General features: G+C 34.3%; 1 protein-coding gene across 2 annotated transcripts in view; it reads right to left on the bottom strand.

Moving 5' to 3' along the window:
- Positions 1-239: 239 nt before the first annotated feature.
- The window catches only part of wap (DDB1 and CUL4 associated factor wap), a 68029-nt gene continuing 44794 nt past the window's right edge, over positions 240-23474 (bottom strand). For both annotated transcript variants that reach the window (XM_081761993.1, XM_081761994.1), the window contains 5 exons: positions 23112-23234; positions 15828-15951; positions 14446-14597; positions 12003-12120; positions 240-5635 (listed from right to left, as the gene is read on the bottom strand). In XM_081761993.1, coding sequence (XP_081618119.1) covers positions 5460-5635; positions 12003-12120; positions 14446-14597; positions 15828-15951; positions 23112-23234 — 693 coding nt within the window. In that variant the 3' untranslated portion in view covers positions 240-5459. The remainder of the gene's footprint in view (positions 5636-12002; positions 12121-14445; positions 14598-15827; positions 15952-23111; positions 23235-23474) is intronic.

The raw sequence follows: 23474 nt of genomic DNA, 5'->3' as shown, positions 1-23474 counted from the left end.
CCAGAAGCATCTCGAAAGCAAAAAGATACTTGAGACTTAATATAGGTGTTGTATGTCCAGTCATTTGTATCCCTGTGTACTTAATCATCTTTCTTTATTAATAAATTCATGGTATCTAACGATTCCAATTGTAGTACGAAAGTTTCGCCAACCACATACTATCAATGATAGTAATAAATCAAATTAGAATGAATAGTAGTAAACAATTGGAAAATTAATGCAGTAAACTCAATACCATGTTATATTGATTGTTTTATTTCCACTTTTTGAATTCCCTTAATGCCCTGTAGCATTCGTGATTACAAATAACGAATCTATTGGTATAAATACAAAATATATATACGATTTTTACACATACGTAAACACATACATAAATCGAGCAAGTCATACATATACCACAGCTTACTGAATTTGAATACACAGTGTATAACAACAATTTCATTGAAGTTAGATTAAAAAGAAATTGTGAGTAGGCAGAAAACTTGAACATCATGAAGTTCTTCAATGTATTTCATGGAATTAAAATATTTTGTAAACTCTGAATGATCAACATGGATATATACCCCGCGTACTATAATTATTATCTTTCATTTTTCAAATCATCATTCTGAAGAAAATAATGGCTAAGACAATTCATCTTGTATTTCGACATTTGCAAAGAAAGAATGAAATAGAGAGAGAGAGAAAGAGAAAAAGTAAGACAGAGACAGAGAGACACAGAGAGAGAGAGAGAGAGAGAGAGAATGAATGTTTGAACTCTATCATGTTCAAATTTATGTTTCTAAAAATTACTGCTTCTCAACTGACAGTTCTATAGAACAACATTCTTGTTAATTGCACAACTTCATACATTAATACTTTACCTCACACGAAATAAAATTAGGACAATATATTAACAGATTTTGAAAAAAAAAATATGAATAAAATTATGATATCGACAAATTACTCAAAAGATTCATTCTTGGCAAAGAAAACGCCCAGTCAACTGTACTGTAATTCACACACGAGCATCTACTGAAAAGGCCCTATTCGGTTGCAATGATTTGAACAAACTTTGGGAAAGATGGCTGAAATTCAGCTTACATGTAGAAGATACTACGTAGACTCTATATTCGTAAAAAGCAAATTGTCCTAGAATGGATGGAACATAGTCAAAAAAAAAAAAAAAAAAAAAAAAAAAAAATCACGAAACATTATCAATGGAAAATCAGTGAAAAAAATGATGTCGTCAACATGTCAAAAAAATTAATAAGGAGATGGCTAATGCAAAGTTTATTGCAAAGACATAGTGAAGGGCTTAGACATGATGTACAACACGTAAGATAAATATAGATAGAACATTGTCAAAAGTCAAGTTGTTTGAGTAAAATCAATAATAATGATAAAGTATATGCATCTTTTTCGAATTACTCAGGGCGCCCCACGCGGAGGTTACGTGCTTGAAATATCTCACATTTTGATTTGGAATCTCCAGACTCGATTTAGCACGCAACGTGACATTTGACCTGATCACGTGACACAGTGGTGCTTATGGCAAACCGGATAGGCCCTTTCAAATACATGAAGTACATTACACGATTCTATACAGATAATCATATAGGATTATCACGAAAAATATATTCATTTTGGTAAGATTGCAGACAAAAAATTATCAAACTGGATGGCGTGAAAGATTAAAAAAAAAAAGGAAGATTAATATCCACCCAATATTCCTAGCTAATCAACTACTTGCATATTAATTGCATTTTTATGAGTTTGATAGTTTTCTTTCTGTGAAGTACAAAACCATATATCATTGTCATTAAAACTTTGAATGCATAACACAAAGAAATGACAAATCAATAAGATAATATAATTTTGTCGACAACATATTGTAATAGAAGTGTTATTTACTATATATATATTACAGATTACTATTTACATCGTATACAATTATAGTTTCAAGATGTACAGCGTACTAGAGTAAACCGCAACCAGAGATTTCAATTATTTCAATTATGGGTGGCGTTACTCATCATCTCATATAAACTGAAATGTAAAAGAATTTGATAACATCAAATTAAAGAAGAAAAAAATCAATTGTCACACAATATAAATTACTGTTAGCTCATAATCATATTCAGATTCAAATTCATACTAGTATCCGATCAAAAACATCAAATGATTATTTATATACACACACAAGAACATAAAATAATAACTAATGATCATGTATAAACAGTACAAAATATAATTTTTTTTTTCAGTGAATGCTCTCCGTAAATGAAGGATAAGGGGAAAAAACAAGGAATGTCCATGATTGTGCTTTATCGAGTGCTTTTTCCTATGTGTTGGTGACTCTTGGTACTATTTGATTGTATATGCCATGCATGAGTAGATATAGAAATGTCCATGTAAAAGAGGCATAAGGTTTGACTAACCCTATTCATTTTGTACGTGGTTTTCAATGTTAAAACGCCGTTTTCTCGAAAATGCAGTTTTGTGACATTCCTTCTTTTTCCCCCCCTTTCCCTTCAAATATATACACAGGTTACGTTTTCATTGTCTAAAAAGAGGTTTTAGTTTTCTAATTATACACACATCATTAACAGAAAGCATTTAAATATTTAGGATTTTTCTGTCCAAAATCAAGAATGGTAATACAATGCAAAATTAATGTGCAATATCAGGGCATATGTTATTCGTAAGTTTCTAATGTCTTATAGAGCGGCTATGTCTGTTTATTGACAGGTATCAGAGCAAAAACAGTAACAGATATCGAAGAGTGTTTTTTGACAATCGATTCAGCACTCGAAGGATAAGTTTAATCTTGTCCGTTAATTCTGTCAACCATTTCCGGTTTCAACGTTAATCGCTATCGAATAAAAACGGTAATAGATAGCAAGTTTTTTTTTTTTGAGGGGGGGGGGTATTGATTCAATGTCTCAAGAAAACATACCATAATCACTAATAACACTACCATAATCGTTAAGTCGTTGAGCCTTCCTCGCTAGACCAGTAGCTATCGCGCGTGCCTTTGATGCACCTGGTTCAGTGTTCGATTCCCGATGGGAAAGTACAAAATTTAATTTCACAATCATTCGCTTTATTTATCATCCGTCTGCTTTAACCTAACCGTGGAACATTATAAAAAAAAAGAAAAAAAAAGAAATTTACTAGTACCTCCGATTTCAATATTGATTTGCATAGCAAAAACGATTAGATATACCTAGAAGCGTTTTTTTAATGGATTCAGCGTCTCAAGAATAGGTTAACCCTGTATTGAAACCGAAAATAGCGGATATCAACCATTTTCGGCTTCAACGTTGATCACCATAGAACAAAAACGGTAATAAGTAACGGCAAGCCGATTTTTCGAAACACTTCAGCATCTTAAGAAAAGATACCTTCTGTCTTTCTCTCTCTAATACCGAAAGTGGTAGAAATTTATTACTTAAAGATTTTTATCTTACACTACTCCTCTATTGCATCCGGGAATTACAGGGATGTTTCAACATTGAATTTGCATAATTTGGAAGTCTACCACAGTTTCACAACTGTGTAACAAAATTCGCGTGTTAAATAAATTTCACTTTACCACTCTGGCTTTCTTCGTTTAAGTAAAGCATTATAAAGTTATTAGGCAGTTGAGTGTTACAAGGAAACAAAAGAAAAACATTCTTTGTCGTATAACAATGTTTATGTAGCTAATGAATATAATTTTGGTCTATTGGAATCAGAAAGGAATAGTTTATTACTAACAAATCATTGTGCTATTACTGGAAGAATACTGCCCAACAAAAATTTAATCTTACTGTTCTTAATAAAAATTCGTTGTTCAGTACTTATAAATGCCTCACAAGGGACAAACAACTCAATTTTCAAAATATCCAGCAATCAGTTACAATAATAACATCACAAATCTACAGCATAACTTAAGAAACAATGTCAAGATATATTTAAAATGTATTATTAGTAGTTTTATTAATGTAGCACGATAAACACTGACCAATGAACTAGCCCTCAGTCTGTCTTTTCCATTAAAAATCATAATTAGTAACAAAACGTACGCTTCGTCAATGAATATTGCACACTTATTGTCCATTAGATTATATATTGTTCATAATACAGCACAAGATTGTCCACATTGACGAAGAAACTATGAATTACTTTTAAAAATATTTTCGAAAACAGATCGAAATTGTGTTACTGAATATATAATTTCTCCCACAATCGCTTATTAGAACAATTCAACAATTTTAATTCCTGAGCCACCCACGAAAGAATTAGTATACATTTGACATCTCTATACTGATACAAGGGAAACTCAGATTTTTGAGCCAAACTGTCGGACTAGAACAAAACTCGAATCACTCCACAAGTAAACCCATTCTATTTAGTACAAAATTGGCGATGGAAAAATGTATTTATTGCAAATAACAATGTCTTACACGGAAACTCCTATGTAATTTTTGATCCTCATCTTGCTGAGACGTGGCCTAACAAAATAATTCTTTTTTTTTTTTTTTCTTCAAAATATAACTACAAGGAACTGATGCTTGGAGAATAAGCTAATGTGATGTACAGATTTAATATCTATACACAATAAAGAACTGGAAGACAATATTCCCTTGTAGAATTAAGGAGCGTTCAGTGTTGTAACAAAGCATTCTGATAATATTAAAGCACGATAAATTTCCAATGTTATATTCTTGACTTTTCAATTCGCATTATTTTCGTCATGAAATCATAATGTAATGCCTTACGTTAAGTAGGAAAGGCACATATATCATGAAAGTAATAAGCTTTTGTGGGTAGTTAGCAGCGGTTAACGAAATAAACATTGTATGATTTATACAAGTACAGACGCGTGCTTTTGCTCGTAGCTAACTTGTATAATATACCTATTCTTCTCACCTTTCCCTTCCCAAAATCTTAAGTAAAACAAACAATTATTATAAAGAACATATCTCAATATAAGGGATGACACAATACACGTCATGATATGGGTCTATATGACGAATACACGTTTGTGTTACTGCTAAATTCATGTAGAAGAAGGTCACAAATATCAGAAAATAAAATAAGTTAACACTTTCTTATATTAAAAATAAATAAAAATTCACAGTCTATATATCTATTAAAAATATGACTATGTGATTCAGGGCATGTACGCTATAAATTCATGAAATCATTCTTACTACTTCTATATCCATACATTTACAAAATTATTTTATCATCACAATTACATTGTACCAAGTATTTTAATAATATCTTAAAACTCTGTACTAATTCGGACAAAATGTTTCGATTTTTTTCTTGTTTTACATATTGTAGTCTGTTTACATATCGATCTTACCAAGAATGTTCACTATATACAAAAGTCAGAGCATGAATTCCTCGTTTCCACACATTCACACATGCTTATATCTGCAGCCACTGAACATCCAACACAGTTATATACACAGTCACAGTCTTATTTATACACGTAGTATTTCCAACGCTTTGTTGTAGCATATAGCTATCCAATCCGGCTGGGTTGCTCCCCATTGGATCTGATTAATTTCACCTTCCGCTGCCGTGTAAGCTAAGATTGGATCTTCAATTGCTCGAGGCATTTGCTGAATATCCCATATTAAAGCTTGATGATCATCACCTACAGATTAAAGAAGTTACTTATATCATTATGCAAGCAACACACACATAATGAAACTTGGTACGCCAAAAGCATGAAGTACATACACAAAACCTGAACCACTACTATCTCAAGTTTGTACTACTCCTTAAGCGGTTTAACATCAACATATTCTACCCAAGCGGAAGGTATTTGGTTGCGAAGTATCACTACAACGAACAAATTGAGTTCACTGTGAGTTTAACGTCCTTCTCAGCAGCAAGGCTATATGAGACGGGACCTACTGATTAACGTGGAATCCGAACTACATGAGCTCCCACCGGAAATCAAACTCGGGTCTCCCACGCCAAAGGCGCGTACACTAACCGCTTAGGCACGAAGAAACTCTACAACGAACAAACTATCTTTCAAAAGTGAGTCTAACCTTGTTCACAATTTATTATATATGCAGTTCTACAATAATCAAATCTGAAATTTAATAGGACTAAATCACATTCGAGCTTGAAGTTTTGAGTTTTTAAAATACAATTCAGCACATAATATATATATGAAGTTCAAATAAGTTAAAAATTTACATTTACTACGCTGCAGCAATTCTATATTAATTATTTTACTCAAAGGACAGTAAGATTGACTTGCAATTCCATTTTTGACATGCTTGTAAAAATATTGAAAGAAAATACATTTGATTGTAAATATTTATTTATTTTTAATATTGATGACTAAGTAGGGAAATTAACAAAAATATACCGAAAATTTCTCGCCAAGAAAAAACCTCTCTTTTTACTCCTTCATCTTGACAATATTCTGAATGAATTAACCCTTTTAAAGTCTTATGGTACAATTTGTACCATACGGGTGTTTTATGGTACTTTGCGTTATAACTCTCCCTTTTAAGCTTTTTAGTCCGGTCTTTTTTTTTTTTTTTTTTTGTTTGTTTGTTTGTTTTTTCAAGTCTAGCGGCATTGTAGAACACGTTACATATGGCTTCACGCCTTCCTGCGTCGCGACATAGGAGGTGATGACGTCATAAAACATATTTTTTCGTTTGTTAGGCCGATTTTCATTATTTGGTGGCAGGCTTACTTTTGCAACTATTATTATTATTATTAGGTATTCTGCCTTTCGGCAGGTCCTGGGACTAATGAGGATTTTTTTTCAATTTTAGATTTTGGCCTGGAAATGTTTCTTCCACTTTTGTCGATCTTCAGCTTCCTCTTTTAACTCCCAATATTTTCTCCTATCTTTCAAATCATCGATCAGCTGTGTTCTTCTTCATCCTATTCCTCGCTTCCCTTCCATCTTTCTTTCTATGGCGGTGTGAAGAAGGAAATTTCTTCTCAAGATGTGTCCAATCCAATTGACCTTTCTACGAAGAATGGTGGTTAGAAGTGTCCTCTTCTCTCCTATCCGTTTTAAAACATCTTCGTTTGTTGCTCTCTCTGTCCATTTTATCTTCTCCATCTTCTTCCAACACCACATTTCAAAGCTCCCCAAATATTTCTTCTCTAACTTCAGTAATGTTCAAGTCTCTGAACCATACAGTCCAATGCTCCATATATAGCATTTGACCAACTTTTTCTTAAGTCCAATATTGAGCCTGCTAGTTAAGAGTGATCTTTTCTTGTTGAATGCTTCTTTAGCTATAGCAATTCTTGACCTGATCTCTTTGGTGCAGTAAGCGTCTCTCGTCAAAATACTTCCCAGATACCTGAATTATCGACCTCTTCAAGTTCTCTTTGTTCTACTCTGATCCGTAAGAGCGTGTTTCCACGGAATATTCTCATGACTTTCGACTTTTCGATGTTAATTTCCATGCCATACAGTTTTCTATTGGCAACTATTTTGTCAATCATCTCCTGTAGTCCTCCTTCAGTTTTAGCTATTATAACCGTATGATCTACATACCTGATCTTGTTAATGATCTGTCCTCCAATCCTGAAGTCTCCAGTTCCCATTAATGCTTCCTTCATTAAACATTCACTGTAAATGTTGAATAATTAGGGCGACAAACTACATTCTTGTCTGACTCCTCGTCCTATCTCCACACTATTGGTTTCTCCTTCATTCAAGCGCATCTTCACTCGTTGTCCTATGTACAAGTTTTGAATGAGTCGTCGATCTCTCCAGTTGACTCCGATTTCTTTAAGTATTTTCAGAAGTTTCGTCCAATTGACTCGGTCGAAAGCTTTTCGCCAGTCGATGAAGCACAAACACAACTACTCCTTTACAACAAGAATTCTTTCTGATATAATTCTCATCAATTCAATAGCATCTCTGGCACCTTTTCCTTTCCGGAATCCAAATTGATCTTCTTCTAACTTCTCATCTATCTTGCTTTCCAATCCCCTGTTCAATATGCGTGCAATGATCTTTGCAGTATGGGGAATCAGGCTAATTTTTCTGTGATCGCTGCACTTCTTTGCTTGATTTTTCGTTGGCAATGCAATCATTGTAACATCAAGAAAATCCTTTGGCCATTCTCCACTCAGGTAGATCTTGTTAAGTGATGTCAGTACTTTCATTGCATTGTCTCCTAATTCCTTGAGCAAATCTACTGGTATGTCGTCGTCTCCAGTGACCTTTCGCCTTCGCATGTCTTGATTGCTTGGACTACTTCACTTTTCAATGTACTGGGTCCTTTTTTCATCATCATCCACCTCTTCCTCTGCTTTGATCGCAATATTTTTGGGGCGGTTCTTCTGATCATACAGATCTTTTATGTATTCCTCCCAAATTCTAAGGATTCTTTGACGGTCAGTGGTTACATTACCTTGTTGATATTCGATGCCGAACGTTCGTATACTTTTGTTAGCTCTCCATCCTAATTCCTGTGCTTTCTGGTACATCACATCATATCTGCCGCGCCGTTGAAGTTCCATTATTTCTTCACATATCTGTTCCATGTATATTTCTTTGGCTTTGCCCGTTTCTCTTTTCAATTCATTATTCAGCCTTCTGTATTCATTGATGTCCGTGTTTTTTTGCCCTTCTGCGTTCCTCCATCTTCTTAAGCATTGCTTCAGTTATCCATGGTATTCTCGGTGCTCTTTCCATCCTACCAATGTTATTGTGGAGTGTGTCAAGTAGAATCTGTTTAACTTTTCCCCAACTATTCTCTGTATTGTCAACCACATCGCCCATTGCACAGACTGTTTCTTCAATTTCTTCTTTCACATCATCATCTTTCACATATTTCTTAGTCGCTCTAAGTTCCATTTTCGATTTATCTTCCCATTTTTCTTGATCAACTTTAACCAGGTTTGCACTTCCGCCACCAGGAGATTGTGATCCCTCCTGGCAGTGTCTTCACGTCTCGCACACTATTCCTGAAACGTTGCTTCACAAGAATGTAATCGATTTGGTAGCGTTTCTTATCTCCTGGACTTTTCTACGTGTACAGCTTGGTTTCTCTTTTCTTAAACCACGTGTTCATGACCACCAGATCATGTTGCCTACAGAAATCGATAAGCATTTGACCTCGTTCGTTTCTTCTACCTAGTCCAAACGGTCCCACTATCTTATTCTCAGCTCTTTCTCCTACTACGCTGTTGAAGTCTCCCATTACTACGGCATTGACCTTACCTCTTCCTTCCTGATGCAATATGTCACTGATCTGATCATACATTACTTCTACTTCATTATCATCATGGTCGGTTGTTGACATATACACTTGTATTATCACAATATCCACTGGTTTTGCATGCACTTTTACAAATATCAAGTGGTCACTGCAGTATTCCACTTTGGTTACACTTCTTGCTACTTCGTTCTTCATTCTCGGCCTTATCGCCATCCAAATAATAATATATTCTGTAATTTCCCGATACTATCTCATCTTTTCCTGGCCATCTCAATTCACTCAAGCCCACTATGTCCACTTTACATTTGTAAATTTATACTATTAAATTTTCAAGTTTTCCCTCACGTCGTAGAGTTCGTACGTTCCAGGTTCCCATGCTGAAATGAGTTATTATTTTCTCCTCTGACGATTATTTCCGGAGATCCGAACGGGGGACTATTTTAACTCCGGAATTTTTTACCTCAGGAAGAACCATCATATTTATTTATTCTCCTCCTTCGTCCCTTCTGGAAAAAGGATAATGTGGTAGTATTTCCATTTCCTTTCCACATCTCCATGTCGTTGACCATCTAGTAATTCATCCGCCTTTTAGGACAGTTTCCCCTCCTAAGGACAACAAGGTGCCCTGACCTCCACCCGCTCATCCGCCCTCCGAGAAGGCCGTTGGCACTTGGTAGAAGCTGACTCCTTATCCCGGGACTCAATCGGTCCCCACCTACGTTAGCCGCCAAAGACGTTGCCCGCTTTCTCCCGCGAGGAGGTGTAGGTTGAAATTTTCCCTTCGTTCAGGATGAGATCCGAAGGTTTTTCTCAAACCTCTCCAGTACTTTTAGAAAGCACTTTTGCACCTAGAAGATTGAAATTTTGTACAAACATTCAGTCCACTGAGTAGTATTTATCAGAATTTTTTCAGATCTCTGCGTTAGCACACGAAGGGCCCAGAGGGGGGAAAAGGTAAAGATATTCTGTTACCAAAAAAATTCCTTTTTCGCTATTTTTACGCCTCAGATACACAATGGAGGCATGTGAATAGTACCATTTGAAAGGCAGTTCTATTTTGAAGAGAATGGTGGTTGAACTATGATCCTACGGTAATTAGGGATGTCTCAGGAATTTTTTCAAAAATCCTTCTTTATACGGGAATTCGGTGTATTGTGGGCATTTATTTTTTTATTTTATTTTATTTTATTTATTTATTTTTTATTTATTTTTTTTTTTTTTGGCGGGCTTACTTTTGCACCTAGAAGATTGAAATTTTGCACAAACATTCAGTCCACCGAGTAGTACTTATCAGATTTTTTTTTTTCAGATCTATGCGTTAAAACAGGGAGGTCCAGAGGGGCAAAAAGTTGAAAAAAGGGATATTGTAACAAAAAAATCCATTTCTTCGGGATTTTCCCGCCTCAGATACATGTAAATGATACCGTCTGAAAGGGAGTTCTATTCTGAAGAGAACGATTGACGTATTATGATCCTAGGGTAAATAGGGGATTGACGTATTATGATCCTAGGGTAAATAGGGATGTCTCAGGAAATTTTTACGCAATATCCTTTTTTACACAGGAATATGTAGTAGTTTTTTTTTCGGGCTTACTTTTGTACATAGAAGATTGAAATTTTGCACAAACGTTCAGTCCACCGAGTAGTACTTATCAGATTTTTTTTTTCAGATCTATGCGTTAAAACAGGGAGGTCCAGAGGGGCAAAAAGTTGAAAAAAGGGATATTGTAACAAAAAAAATCCATTTCTTCGGGATTTTCCCGCCTCAGATACATGATAGAGACATGTAAATGATACCGTCTGAAAGGGAGTTCTATTCTGAAGAGAACGATTGACGTATTATGATCCTAGGGTAAATAGGGATGTCTCAGGAAATTTTTACGCAATATCCTTTTTTTTTTACAGGAATATGTAGTAGTTTTTTTTTTTTTTTCGGGCTTACTTTTGTACCTAGAAGATTGAAACTTTGCACAAACATTCAGTCCACCGAGTAGTATTTATCATTTTCTTTTCAAATCTCTGCGTTAAAACAGGGGGGTCCAGAGGGGCAAAAAGTTGAAAAAAGGGATATTTTAACCCAAAAATTCTTTTCTTCGGAATTTTCTCGCCTCAGATACATGATGAAGACATGTGAATGGTATCGTCTGAAAGGAAGTTCTATTCTGAAGAGAATGATTGGCGGATTATGATCCTCGGGTAAATAGGGATGTCTCAGGAAATTTTTTACTGAGATCAAGGTCTTGTGCGGTAATCTGGGGCATTGTGGGGATTCTTGATAAAATTTCTCCCGCCCTTACTATTCAAGATAGAAGCTTGATATTTGGTACACACATTCAGTCTACCGAGTCGTATTTATCAGGTTTTTTTGAGATCTCTACGTTTACAAAGTGTCATTCCAAAGGGGCCTAAAGTGTGACAAAAAAATTCCCCGAAATTTTCCCTTTCACCTCACTTTTTCCCTCTCCTGATATATGGTATGGGCATGTAAGTGGAACCATTTGAAAGCTTGCTCTATTCTAAAAAGAATGAGGTATGAACCATGATACTAGGATAAATAGTGACGATGCAGTAGCTGCTTGACTGAAAGTCTAAAAAATACCCAAAAAACCTAAGAACGTAAAAGGGTTAGGACAGAAATTTTACAAATTCAATCCTGGTGGTACCAAAGTAAATTTCATTAAGTCATGAATTTATCGTAACTCACACCAGAACACAAGAGGCAAAATTTAACACACGACATATTCTTTGCAGTATCAAACAAATTCATGTATTTGTAGTAAAGGTGTATTCTTCGCCTTTTCATACCTGCAGTACAGATGTGGCACGATGAGTGTGGTGCCCAAGCAATCCCATTAACACATGCTCTGTGATTATTTAGTCTTGCAACTGGAGTGCATGGTACTCGAACGTCAAGAATGATTACCTGTAAAATATAAAACAAGATAAAGTGTACTCTAAAAAGATAATGTTGTTCATAATCTGTGTTCATAATACAAAACAAGATGCATGCTATCCATCTTGGTCCCCGTTTACAAACACTGACTGTATCTTTGCTCATCTTACACATTATGAACCGCCGCCATAAGAAATATGCACGCTTGAAAGAAAATCGGAACACAGTTTTCGATTACATTCTATATTATGTTTATTGGGTGGCTATAAGGTTTCCCTGGCGATCGTACCAATATTTAAGTGCTTTTCAGTAATTAGGTACAGCGTGTGGTGTTAACCGAAGGTGGCTACCAAGTATTTTATCGGCTACCTCTTTGCAAGGTCCAAGCCTACGGCATCTTAGAGTCTACCCGGTACCTTTTTAGATTCGATACTCACTTGTTTAATTGAGAAAATGTTAATCTAATTATTAATCAAGACGCTTGTTTATTACTCGCATCATTCGTTTATTTTGTGTTACTTTTATGTGCATTTTATTTCACATTTTGGATACTACTAACAACACATTCAACTGAATTTAGTTTTACTATTTCCGTTGAGTTGCTTCGTTTGTTTTGAACTGCGTAAATTTGTTGTCTTTGAACTAGTTTCATGAATAAAGCGCGATGCAGCCGATAAAATGGTTGGTATCAAACTATGATTACCATCGCAGACTGCATCTAGTTATACTGCCACGTTTGAATTACCTGACTTCTTGCCGAATACAGAGCCATCTTTCACGTCACCTTCCACGAGTCGAGAAAAAGCTTAAGACAAAAGATTGGCACTGTTTATTGCAGGTTTATTTTGGAATGAAACGTGGGGGCTCTCAATTGAAGAAACATTAGTGAAACTAGTTTTCACAAGTTACAGCGCCATCTATCACGAATCGAAAACGATGTTTCGAATAAACTTTTCTAGAATACGAATCTGCAACAAAAATTGAGCGTCCCCATTTAAATTTTCAAAGTTACAACCCCATATCCTAACAGGGGCGAGGGGTGAATAATTTTATCACAAGTGAACTTTCTCCTTTCTACAAAATAACTTTTTATTTCGAACATTTTTCTTCGTCCGATGCTTATTTCTCCACTATTTTACAGACTCAAGTTAAAAGTACCCTGTAGATGCAACGGAAAAACATTATCTCCAAAGTTCGGGAGGTGACTACTTATATCAAATGAAGTTCTAATAAACATGTGTTGAAAAATGCCCCCCTTCAGAGTAATAAAACGCCGAAAATGAGAGAAACCACTCTTCGAAACTCTCTAGCTTAAAACTATGGCGTCTATCACAAGCGGGTCAAGGAATTACATAGGAAGGAGGATGAGCAATATCTAAACTAACCATAATGATTAAGCCTCCCCTCCCCATAAAGTAAACCTGCACTGATGAATATAACGTCGATTATAAAATATCATTTTTGAAGAATTAAGAGCTTATCTTGTCCAAAAGATGAAAAGTGATTATTTTGTATTGGTACATCTATTTTTTTATTTGCGCCGTAGAAAATATTTATTAAAAATACACAGAAACTAGTAATTTTATTTAGTTGTAGATAAATACATATATAACGTTTCGTGAATTGAAATAATCACTTTTGATTCCAGACTATAATTAGTTAATAGCTTAAAAGCGGGCTGTGTTTAATAAACAACTGTCTGTAGTTTATACACTCTGTTCATGTTGCTTAGTTATTAAATTTTATTCAGCTTGACATGGAATAATTACTTGTGGAATATATATATGTGTGTATGTGTAATTATAACCTTATATCCATTTAATAGTGAGCATTCAATGGTAGGACGCTTCATATTGGTTGGCGGTAAAGGTTGTTAAATATTACACTGTCCTAGTGAAGCTGCAATTGTTAACTATTACGAATTAGCATTATCCACAAAATATCGCTATTATAGTAAGATATTCATGTTTTGCAATCTTCTGGTACCTGCGGAACAATGCTGAATCAGTACTTAAATCTGAATTCCACTACGCTATTCGCTGCGCTAGTACCGAAGGATTTTGAAATAGAACGGATACTACTTCCGTTGTAATTCCTTGACCTGCTTACGATAGGCTCCATAGTTTCCAAGCTAGGGTGTTGTAAGAAGTTATTTTTCGTATCTCCAGCAGTTTAAAACTCTGAAAGGAGTTTTTTTTTCTTTCATTTGACATAAGGAGTTACCTCCCGTAGTTTGGTGGTTATTTTTCCGCAGCCTGTATACATACTTTATAGGCCTGAGCGTTGGTATTTTCATGGTGTTCTACCATGTCAATGAAACTCAAGACTTCTGAAAAGTATACATTCCAATAATACCTCGCATGCATCCATAGCAACTGTTGCCAAGTAGTTCGGATCTTGCTTGTTCCAAGCTAGTCGAAGCAAAGGAGTGTGCTGAGGATCTTCGTATATAATAGTAGAATGCTCTAGGTGCCTCAAGTCAAACATTCTTACAGACCCATCGGCGCCTGCAAAAGAAAAACATCTAGTCAAATACACATGTATTTTTAGGTTTCTCATACATGTTTTTCAATTTACATTATGTTGGGTATGCATTTCGCAACTTCTCAATAAAATGTTTTGTAAATTATTTCTAAAATTTTGTGGTCAAAGTTACTAGCACGAAAACAAACTATTTGTTTAGACGTTTAATAACAATCCAAAAACACAGCAAGATTGGAATAAATGGAATGTTCTCTCGAACCTGCCTGTCAGTAACAATGTCAAAATATCAACTGTGCATAAATAATTTCGTGTATAACAGTAAATCAAATTTGCTTGTATTGTTGTTTAGACTTTTTTTCAGACATTATCAGCACATATGGTAGAAAACTGGGAAAAAGAATCGAACTGAGCTCCAAGCTCTACCATGTCATGGATACTTTATTAATGAGATTCTAGTTACACAATAAGTTTTCTATAGGCTAACCTCGGGCCATAATTACGTATTAATTGTTTAGTAAATGTCCATAGAAGAACTAGAAAAACTTTTTAAATTTTTTTTAAAGAATGCTCACTAGTACCCTTCTAGATTTTTTTTTTCATTATGTATTTTTCTAAATATTACAAAACTCACGAAATAATATCTATGCACGTAAATTTCAGGTACAATAGCGAAACTGGAGTTTCTGAGTCTTCGCCATTGTCAAGAAATGTCTTCAAATCAATTATGATGTTGCACATTTAGACAAGGAATTGGTCAGAAATATACAGCATCTGAAGACTTTCATTAAATAGTGTTTCGTAAGAAAGAGGATGAGAAGGAATTCTGAAATCTTTGAGTTTAACGTCCCACAATTATGCCCTTTAGGCTAAGGAAGACAATGATTAAAGCAAATGAATGATGGAATAATTGGTGGAATGTGAAAGTGGGAGGAAACGGGAGTACTCCGAGAAAACCCACGAGCACGATGTCGTCTACCACAAACTCATTTGGCCGGGGACTGAACCAGGGATCCCACGCACCATAGGAAAGCGCTCTACCTCTGAGACACTTTGCCCTCTAGGAAGGAATTGTGAGCATTAGCAGAACGTTTGCCTGAGTGTATGGATGAAAAGTACATGTAAGCACTATAAACGGTTCAGTATGCTCATTGTTTTGAACATACATTTAAAGATATTTAAAAATATGACAAACGACTACAGATATAGTAGAGTCATACGGATACGTCTTATTAGAAAATATGAGAAATACTCACCTACTGACGCAAACATATCACGACCACCACCAGCTCTGCTGAAGGCAATATCATATACTTCTTTATCGTGGGCTATCAGTTGGGTTTTTACATGTCCTGTAACTACATTTACCCTACCAAGAACCTGGTCAAAAGAAAGCACTTTTACTAGTTTTTCATGTCATACATTTTATGCTAAACGAAAGGTACTTTTTTTTTTTTAACTAAATTCATAAATAAATAATACGGATAGTAGATGCAATCATGGAAAATTCCACTGAATGAAGAAACAGCAATTTTACACAAAGAAATCAATTAGAAAATCGCTTATGTCTAAACTAGAGTCGGTGTCTTTACCAAGAAATTCAAACTACACTATATATATATATATCTGATGAGTTTATTACTGAAAAATAGTGACTGAATTTTTAAGCATATTTTTATTTATTTTCCTTTAAAGTATCAAGAAATTAACCAAATTATTAGGTAATGGTATTCACAATCCAAAACTGAGCTGAGCGTAGACTTATGATAACATATTTGTGGAACTAATGATGCTGGATATACCCGCTTCATGCAGTAAAATAGCGAATGTACACTACGAGTAAGATCTGAATACAATGGTACAGTGAACACAACAAACGTTAGTACTGTTTATTTCCACTACCCTGTTATGCAATTCAAAAGTACACTTAAAGCATTGTATGATGGCCTGTATGTGTATCTTTAAATTTCAACGTCAATCAAACGGAAAAGTTTTAGGTTGCTATCACTGTACTTGTCAGTAATTTTGGTTTTCGAGTTATAAACGGAAAAGCTAATGCAAAGTGAACAAGTACAAATTTTTGTTCGCTCAGTTCAAATATAGTTACTATTATTTCACAGTAGTTTGTTCGTTCTTACAAAAAGTCATGTTCTAAAATATGGAAGTGTGAAGGAAATTTTTCACTGTTGAGTAATGTGTACACTTTTTCAAAACATAATTGTGCATGTAGATTTTTAAGTGCATGTGCAAGTTCCTTAAAATTGTCAGTCTGGCAATAACGTACTAGAAGGGGAAAGACTCGGACTAATGAAGCACTCCCAACAAATTCGTTGTTTGATATTTGAAAAACATTCAGTTTATCTTTTATTACATTAGTGTTATAATAGTTTCAGAGCAAAATAGTACTTTGGCAAGTGTAAAAAACTTTGTTGTAGTTCAATAAAACTCGCATGTTTTAAAAAAATAAATTAAAATAAAACGTCAAAAGCAAAGAAGTTTTAAACAAATTCCTTAACTATCAATACAATTGAAAGGTAGTTCTACGGTTGTTCCAGTAACCGTGCGTGTCAAGTTTTTTCTTGGAGATGAGATTCAAAATGTTTGAACTTGGTTCGAATCCCATTGGCTACTTTTACTTATTTATTTAAATATTCGCTGTTTTTGGTTTATAGTTTCTGATTTTATGATTCATTTACTTCTTTCTTTCTTTAGAGGTCACGGTTTAGAAAGTCGCCAACTGATCATTTTTATCCGATGATTTCCTAAACGTATAATCAGAGCTTTTTCTTTTTTTAAGGGTACATAGACGCTACTAAATTGTTACTAAAATGGATTAAAGCGTTTATTCTTCGCAGTGTATGAATTGACGGCGGGGATGTAATGAATTTCGCGCTTGAGAAAAATTTATGCCCCTCTGAAGAAGAAAATTTTCATCCCTGGCAGACAACTTTTCTCCTCTAGATTTTTTTCCCATGTTCGAGGACAGAAAAAGAAAACAACTTTTACTTTGTAGACAAAATACGTAATTAGCAACAAATCTTCTTACGGAGACTGGTCCACCAAGACTCTGTTATATATTTACCCTGTCCGTAAGTCACTCCGTTCGAAGACAAGAAAAACTAAAGGACTAATTGATGTATCATCACCAAATGCAGTAAGGATGCAGAGGGCCAAAAGTTAAGAATTAATTTCGCTTATAGAGGCAATACTCGAACTACAAGTGATAGAAATAAACCATTACAGGTTTTACTTTGAACACTATAGGGCAAAAACGGTAACAACTACCGAGAAGTGGTTTTCTGCAATCAATGGAGCTTTCTAAGAATACATTTCATCTATATTCCTTTACTTACTACTAAAACCGGAAGCGGTAGAAATCTACTACAACTTTCGGTTTTAATACTGATCTATACAAATCAAAAATGATAAGGAGACAGCGAGAAGCACTTTTCTGAATAGATTTAACGTTCTAAGGATAGGTACCATCTTCTCTCTCGATTTCCTATTCAAACTAAAGGTTTCGGATATAAATCACTTTTAGGTTTGTTTGTCGCAATAGAAAAAAGAAAAGTAACAGAGCGAGAGGTAGTTTTCTGTGGACGAAAATCGGCCACTTCCGGTTTTAACGGTGATCGATATAGGGTAAAATCGGTAGTAGATAACAAGACGTGGTTTTCTGCAATCAATGTGTCCCAGGAATAAATTCATCTTCACTCTAATCTTTCTACTACAACAGGAAGTGGTAGCAGATGGCTCGGTACGTATATGGATGACTTCATTTCCTCTGGGAAAAATATTCAATTAGAACACTGATGCTTCCTCGTTTTTAAGTGGCCGGAAGTTACGCCAAACAGTTGAATTTCCAATGAGTATTTCATCTTTCTCTCGTTCTTTTTCCACGTTTTAATTCCACAGTCATTGCTAGTGCCATAGTTCAGCATAAATCAGTAGTTCTTGAACTTTGTGTCACACTACTCCCTCATGCTCCTAAACAAATTTCAGTAAACACCGCGAATTAATTATCTGATATAATTACAAACTCATAAGTATTTTTCACAAAAATCAAGGTTGTTTGATTTAAATCAAATCGATTTAAATCACATGATTTTTTTTTAAATCAGTGATTTAAATCAAATTTATTTTTCTTTAAACTGAAACAAAACGCAGTACTTTTGAGCATTCTGAAACTCTAATCCAATTTAAATCTAAAATTCGTATCTTAATCCGTACTGTGTAGCGGCAGTGATACCAGTTAATAGGATAATCAGAAGGAATGTTCTTAATAGATACTTGGCTTATGTGTAGTGATGAAAGTTAGTTTACGATTCAAGTACGATACATACTGACTTACTAAGATCAGATTTCCGTATTTCTTGGAATGGCATATTATTGATCATTAAATAATGTGACGAATTATATATATAATCAATAATCGTGTTTGTTCCCTTATTAGTAGATAGCTGTCAGACGATACTATATAAGGAATCTAAAATTAACATTTAGCCAACCTTGTCATTGCTGTTCCGTTTATTAGTTCGTAGCTCATATATTTTAAGATCAGGTAGGATGCAAGTTTAAACATTTTTTTTTTTTTTTTTTTTTTTTTTTTAAGATTAAAATTCCTGAGCCAAGAATTTTGACAATGTAGAATTCATCGTCAATGACAATGAATAATTTAGAATTCAATATTCACAATTTTCAGTTCAGAATTTTACATACCATGTTTGCTAATACCTAGGTATATATATATAGCACGTACTTTCTTTTTTAACCATAACTGCAAAATTATTAATAAGAACATTGAAAAATATATTTTTAAGAAATGGCATTTTTGATTAGAAACTACAAGTTGTTCGTTTATGTCAGTGTCTACGTCCTGTGAAAACTACTTTCTACTAACTACTAAACCATCTTACATAGCGTTGTATTATGTTGGTTATACTCAGTGTAGATAACTTGAAATTATTTATGTACGTATAACATAAAACACACACACACATATATCTATATTATATATATACGTATATATATATATATATATATATATATATATATATATATATATATATATATATATATATATATATATATAATGTTAATATACAAGTTTACCTTGAATATATTTACAGTTTTTAAGCAAAAGATAGTGGTGTGTAACAAAATAAAATTAAATATTTGCCTATACAATACATCTAGTGATTATTTCTCTTTCACAGGTAAATGCAAGGGCATACAAGAAATATGAACACATGGCATTATATAAAACGACACTGATTAACATTATATAAAAAGTTACTGATATTTATTACGATATAGTAAAAATAGAAGAGTGTAAAAAATTATTCATTTTATAAACAAAAATATAAAATAGGCTATATACACACTGCAGTACAATGCAAATTTTTCTACACGAGCATATTTAAGTTCTTTTCTGATTAAGTTGTTTAAAAAGAAAAACTACCTTAGAGGCTTTATCAGTGCCTAAACGATTTCGTATTTTAGATTGTACAAAATCAAAAGAAGAAAAAATTCTTTCACTGTGTCTGTCGATCACGAAATCAGAAAACGGTCACGAAAGTCAAGAAATTTAGCTCTTGGGTCACGATTTTTTGTACCTGTACAAATATAAGTACAGACTGAAAAATTTTGTTGCATAAAACGTCAAAATTCACCACCAAAAATGTCTATGGTCGGCCTTAGACGCTACCAAATCCCAAGCGAAGCACGCTTCTATCGATTGCACGAAAATCTGGCCTAATTCGCTGTTGAGAATGTTACAAAATTTTATGGTTTGGTAAAGAAAAGGCCACGAAAAAGTCACGAAATTTCATTTTGAAATTTTAGTGGACATCCTGTTTCATCTCCTGCAGATGAAACAGAAACTGTTAACACCTTCATAATTGGCTTCATACTTCCATGTCAAGCATAATTGCTTTTGATTTCCACCATTCAATGGCTATTACACATTGTAGAACTTAGTCGGTGAAAATCACGATAGAGAAAGGAGGAGACTTCGCTTGAAATTTAAGTACCATGAACAGTAGAGAAGTACCACCATCAGCTTCTGCAAATTTCAAAGCTAAATCGTTCCCTTCGGCAGTTAATTTGAATTTTCGCTGTTTCGGATCGAGAAGGTAAGCCAAGAAATAGGGAGGCGTTAATGCTTCCGTATACCTGTTTTCATATTTATTTTCTATTTCCTCGTCTTGCAGTGCGTCTTTTAACTCTTCATGAAGACACTTCCATATTCCTACAGCGTCAGATATTCTTGTTTCATTTCTTTGAATTCTGTCCAATGCAACAGAGATCGGCTTGAGAGTATGGACCACATGTCCTACATTCCTTTTAATATTTACACTTTTCGCTTTCTGTTGTATCATTTTGTCTACTTTTGATCGATTCTTCACATACATACCTTGCAGTTTGCATGAAATCCTTTCTCGTTTGCAGTTGGAATTCGGATAAAAAAAATATTAACGTTGTCTTTCTTTCGTTCAATCATTCAAATTTGAACTCCCGAGATCAAGGTGACCACCCACTGTTACAAGTTAAGGGAACAGTGATGTACTACTCCTGACTAATTGTCACGTATGAGAAACACCTTTCTGAAAACAGACCATAAATATCGGGAAACCCCCAATTTTGCTTTTTAGTCTAACTAAAAGAAACTGGGAAACCTCCGTAACTTATCTACAACAAAATAACAAAAATGAACATTTAAATTTTACTGTTTTTTTAATCAAGTACTAGTGATTTAAATAAAAAAAATCGATTTACATAAAAAATATTTTCAACCCTGACACAAATATCTGTGAATTCTAACTAGTGTTCACTTATTCTTAAATTTTAAACCAAACCAACCCACATCTTACACTAGAAATATACCTATGCTTTGACTTTCGCGCCGTGGCAAAATCTTAGTGCATTTGCCCAAGACGCTGGTATGCTTCATACAGTGAATAGGGACCACGCAGAAAGATCTAATATGCTAACAACAAACCTACTTAATTTCTAGGTAGCCAACAAACGAAAATGTTTGCAGTTTTGACGGATAATCATTTGGATGAGATGGTGCCAATTAGTTGCATCTGTGGATAGTGTTTTACAGATTCTGAAAGACTGTTATTTGAATAGGCAAGACCGTTCCGTGGGTAAAACAAGTGGAGGGTTTGCCCCAGACCCCGCGTGATATGAGTCCGACGCCATAGGAAGAGATAGTCTGTTTAAGGAAAGTAACAATTTACTCTTTATGATTCATATTTGGAAATAAAAATATTTAAAAGTGATGAACCATCATTTTGTAAGGCATTTTTAGAACTGTATACTATTAATATCGCGAAATGTAGCCATAAATTTAACAATGGTTACGTTAAAAAAATAAGTATATGAAAAAGTGTGTGAAAAAGATATGTGTTACGTTAAAAAGGTAAGACAGATTCAAAAGTAGTGAATCCTAACAGAAAGAAATAACTTAATACGTATGGCAACCAAAACAACGGCAAAGCTGTATTGATAGAAAACGAATTCCTTAACAACGCTCCTTGTTTTTTCTATGACTTTTTTTGGTTGAAAAGAGAGTGGTGTTTTCTTTAACTACAACAAACTTCGGGTACTTGCCAAGGTATTCTTGTTCTAAAAAGTATCATTATATTAAGTATATATATATATATATATATATATATATATATATATATATATATATATATATATATATAAAGAGGAGTTACGTATTTCTAGGGAGTAGGCCGGTGGCTCTCTGCTAGAACGCTTACCTCTGGTGCATATGTTCGCTGGTTCGATCCCAGGCCAAGTAAGTTTGTAGTAGAGAACATTGTGCCCGTGGGTTTAATCAGGGTAATCCCGTTTCCTCCCGCTTTCTCATTCCACCAGTTCTTCCATAATCTTTCAGTTGCCTTAATCATCCGTCTCCCTTAGCCTAAAGGGCATAAACGTGAGACGTTAAACTGGAAAATTTCATTTAATTTGAGTATTCCGAACAGCGAACTGTGAGCTGTGTTAGGAAATCTTGTTATTTTTTCCTATTACTTCCCCTTCTGTTGCTTCGAATGCGTTGTCAAACTGACAACTTAAAGGAATTCTAAAATCACGTTGTTCTTTTAATATATATATATATATATATATATATATATAAAAGTCTACATAGATGAATTGCGATATACTTCTCGAAAGTGAAATCATCTTAAGACACTGGTCATTCCGGATTACGGCACGAAATATAGAAAGAATTACGTTGTAAAATGTTAACACAATGCTTTCGATAATTTGGAAAGTATGAAAATACACTGTAAAGCTTATGATACTCTTACGATATGTAAAATGAGAAGATATCATATTTCGTACACCATTGCCATTAAATATGCAGAAATTTATATTAATCTCAATTTTCTCATTTACCTCGTTATCATTTCCAAGATTAAACACATTGTTATTTCCAACATTCAACTAAAAAGGTAAATAAATAAATAAGTAATAATGAAACTTGAGGAAGAATTGTAAGAAGTTTGTAATTAGGCACTTACCTGGCCTGTTTCTAAGCCCCATATTGTACATGTAGTATCTATGCTTGATGTGCCGATAAGATTTGGATCCACTTCATTCCAATCAAACGACGTAAGTGGTGCACAAAAATCAGAATTTTTGTTCTGTAAGTATGCAGAGAAAAATAGTTAAATTATTAGCATACAAAAGAAAATTGGCACCGGACAACACATACTTAATGCTTATAACAGGCTACACTGCGGAAAGAACAATGAAAAGAGTAATTTATGCATAATCCAAGCAACGTAGGCGAGATTCGTAACATACTTGCAAGGATAAGGAAAGAAAGAATAAAAGTAAAACATGAAATGAATAAAATTCCTGATAGTTTACCTCCTGCGATT

This window comes from Thermobia domestica, chromosome 6 (assembly GCF_964235325.1).
Source record: "Thermobia domestica chromosome 6, izTheDome1.hap1.1, whole genome shotgun sequence".
Taxonomy (NCBI): domain Eukaryota; kingdom Metazoa; phylum Arthropoda; class Insecta; order Zygentoma; family Lepismatidae; genus Thermobia; species Thermobia domestica.
Note: the sequence above shows the minus strand (reverse complement) of the source record. Positions and strands in the feature narration are given on the sequence as shown.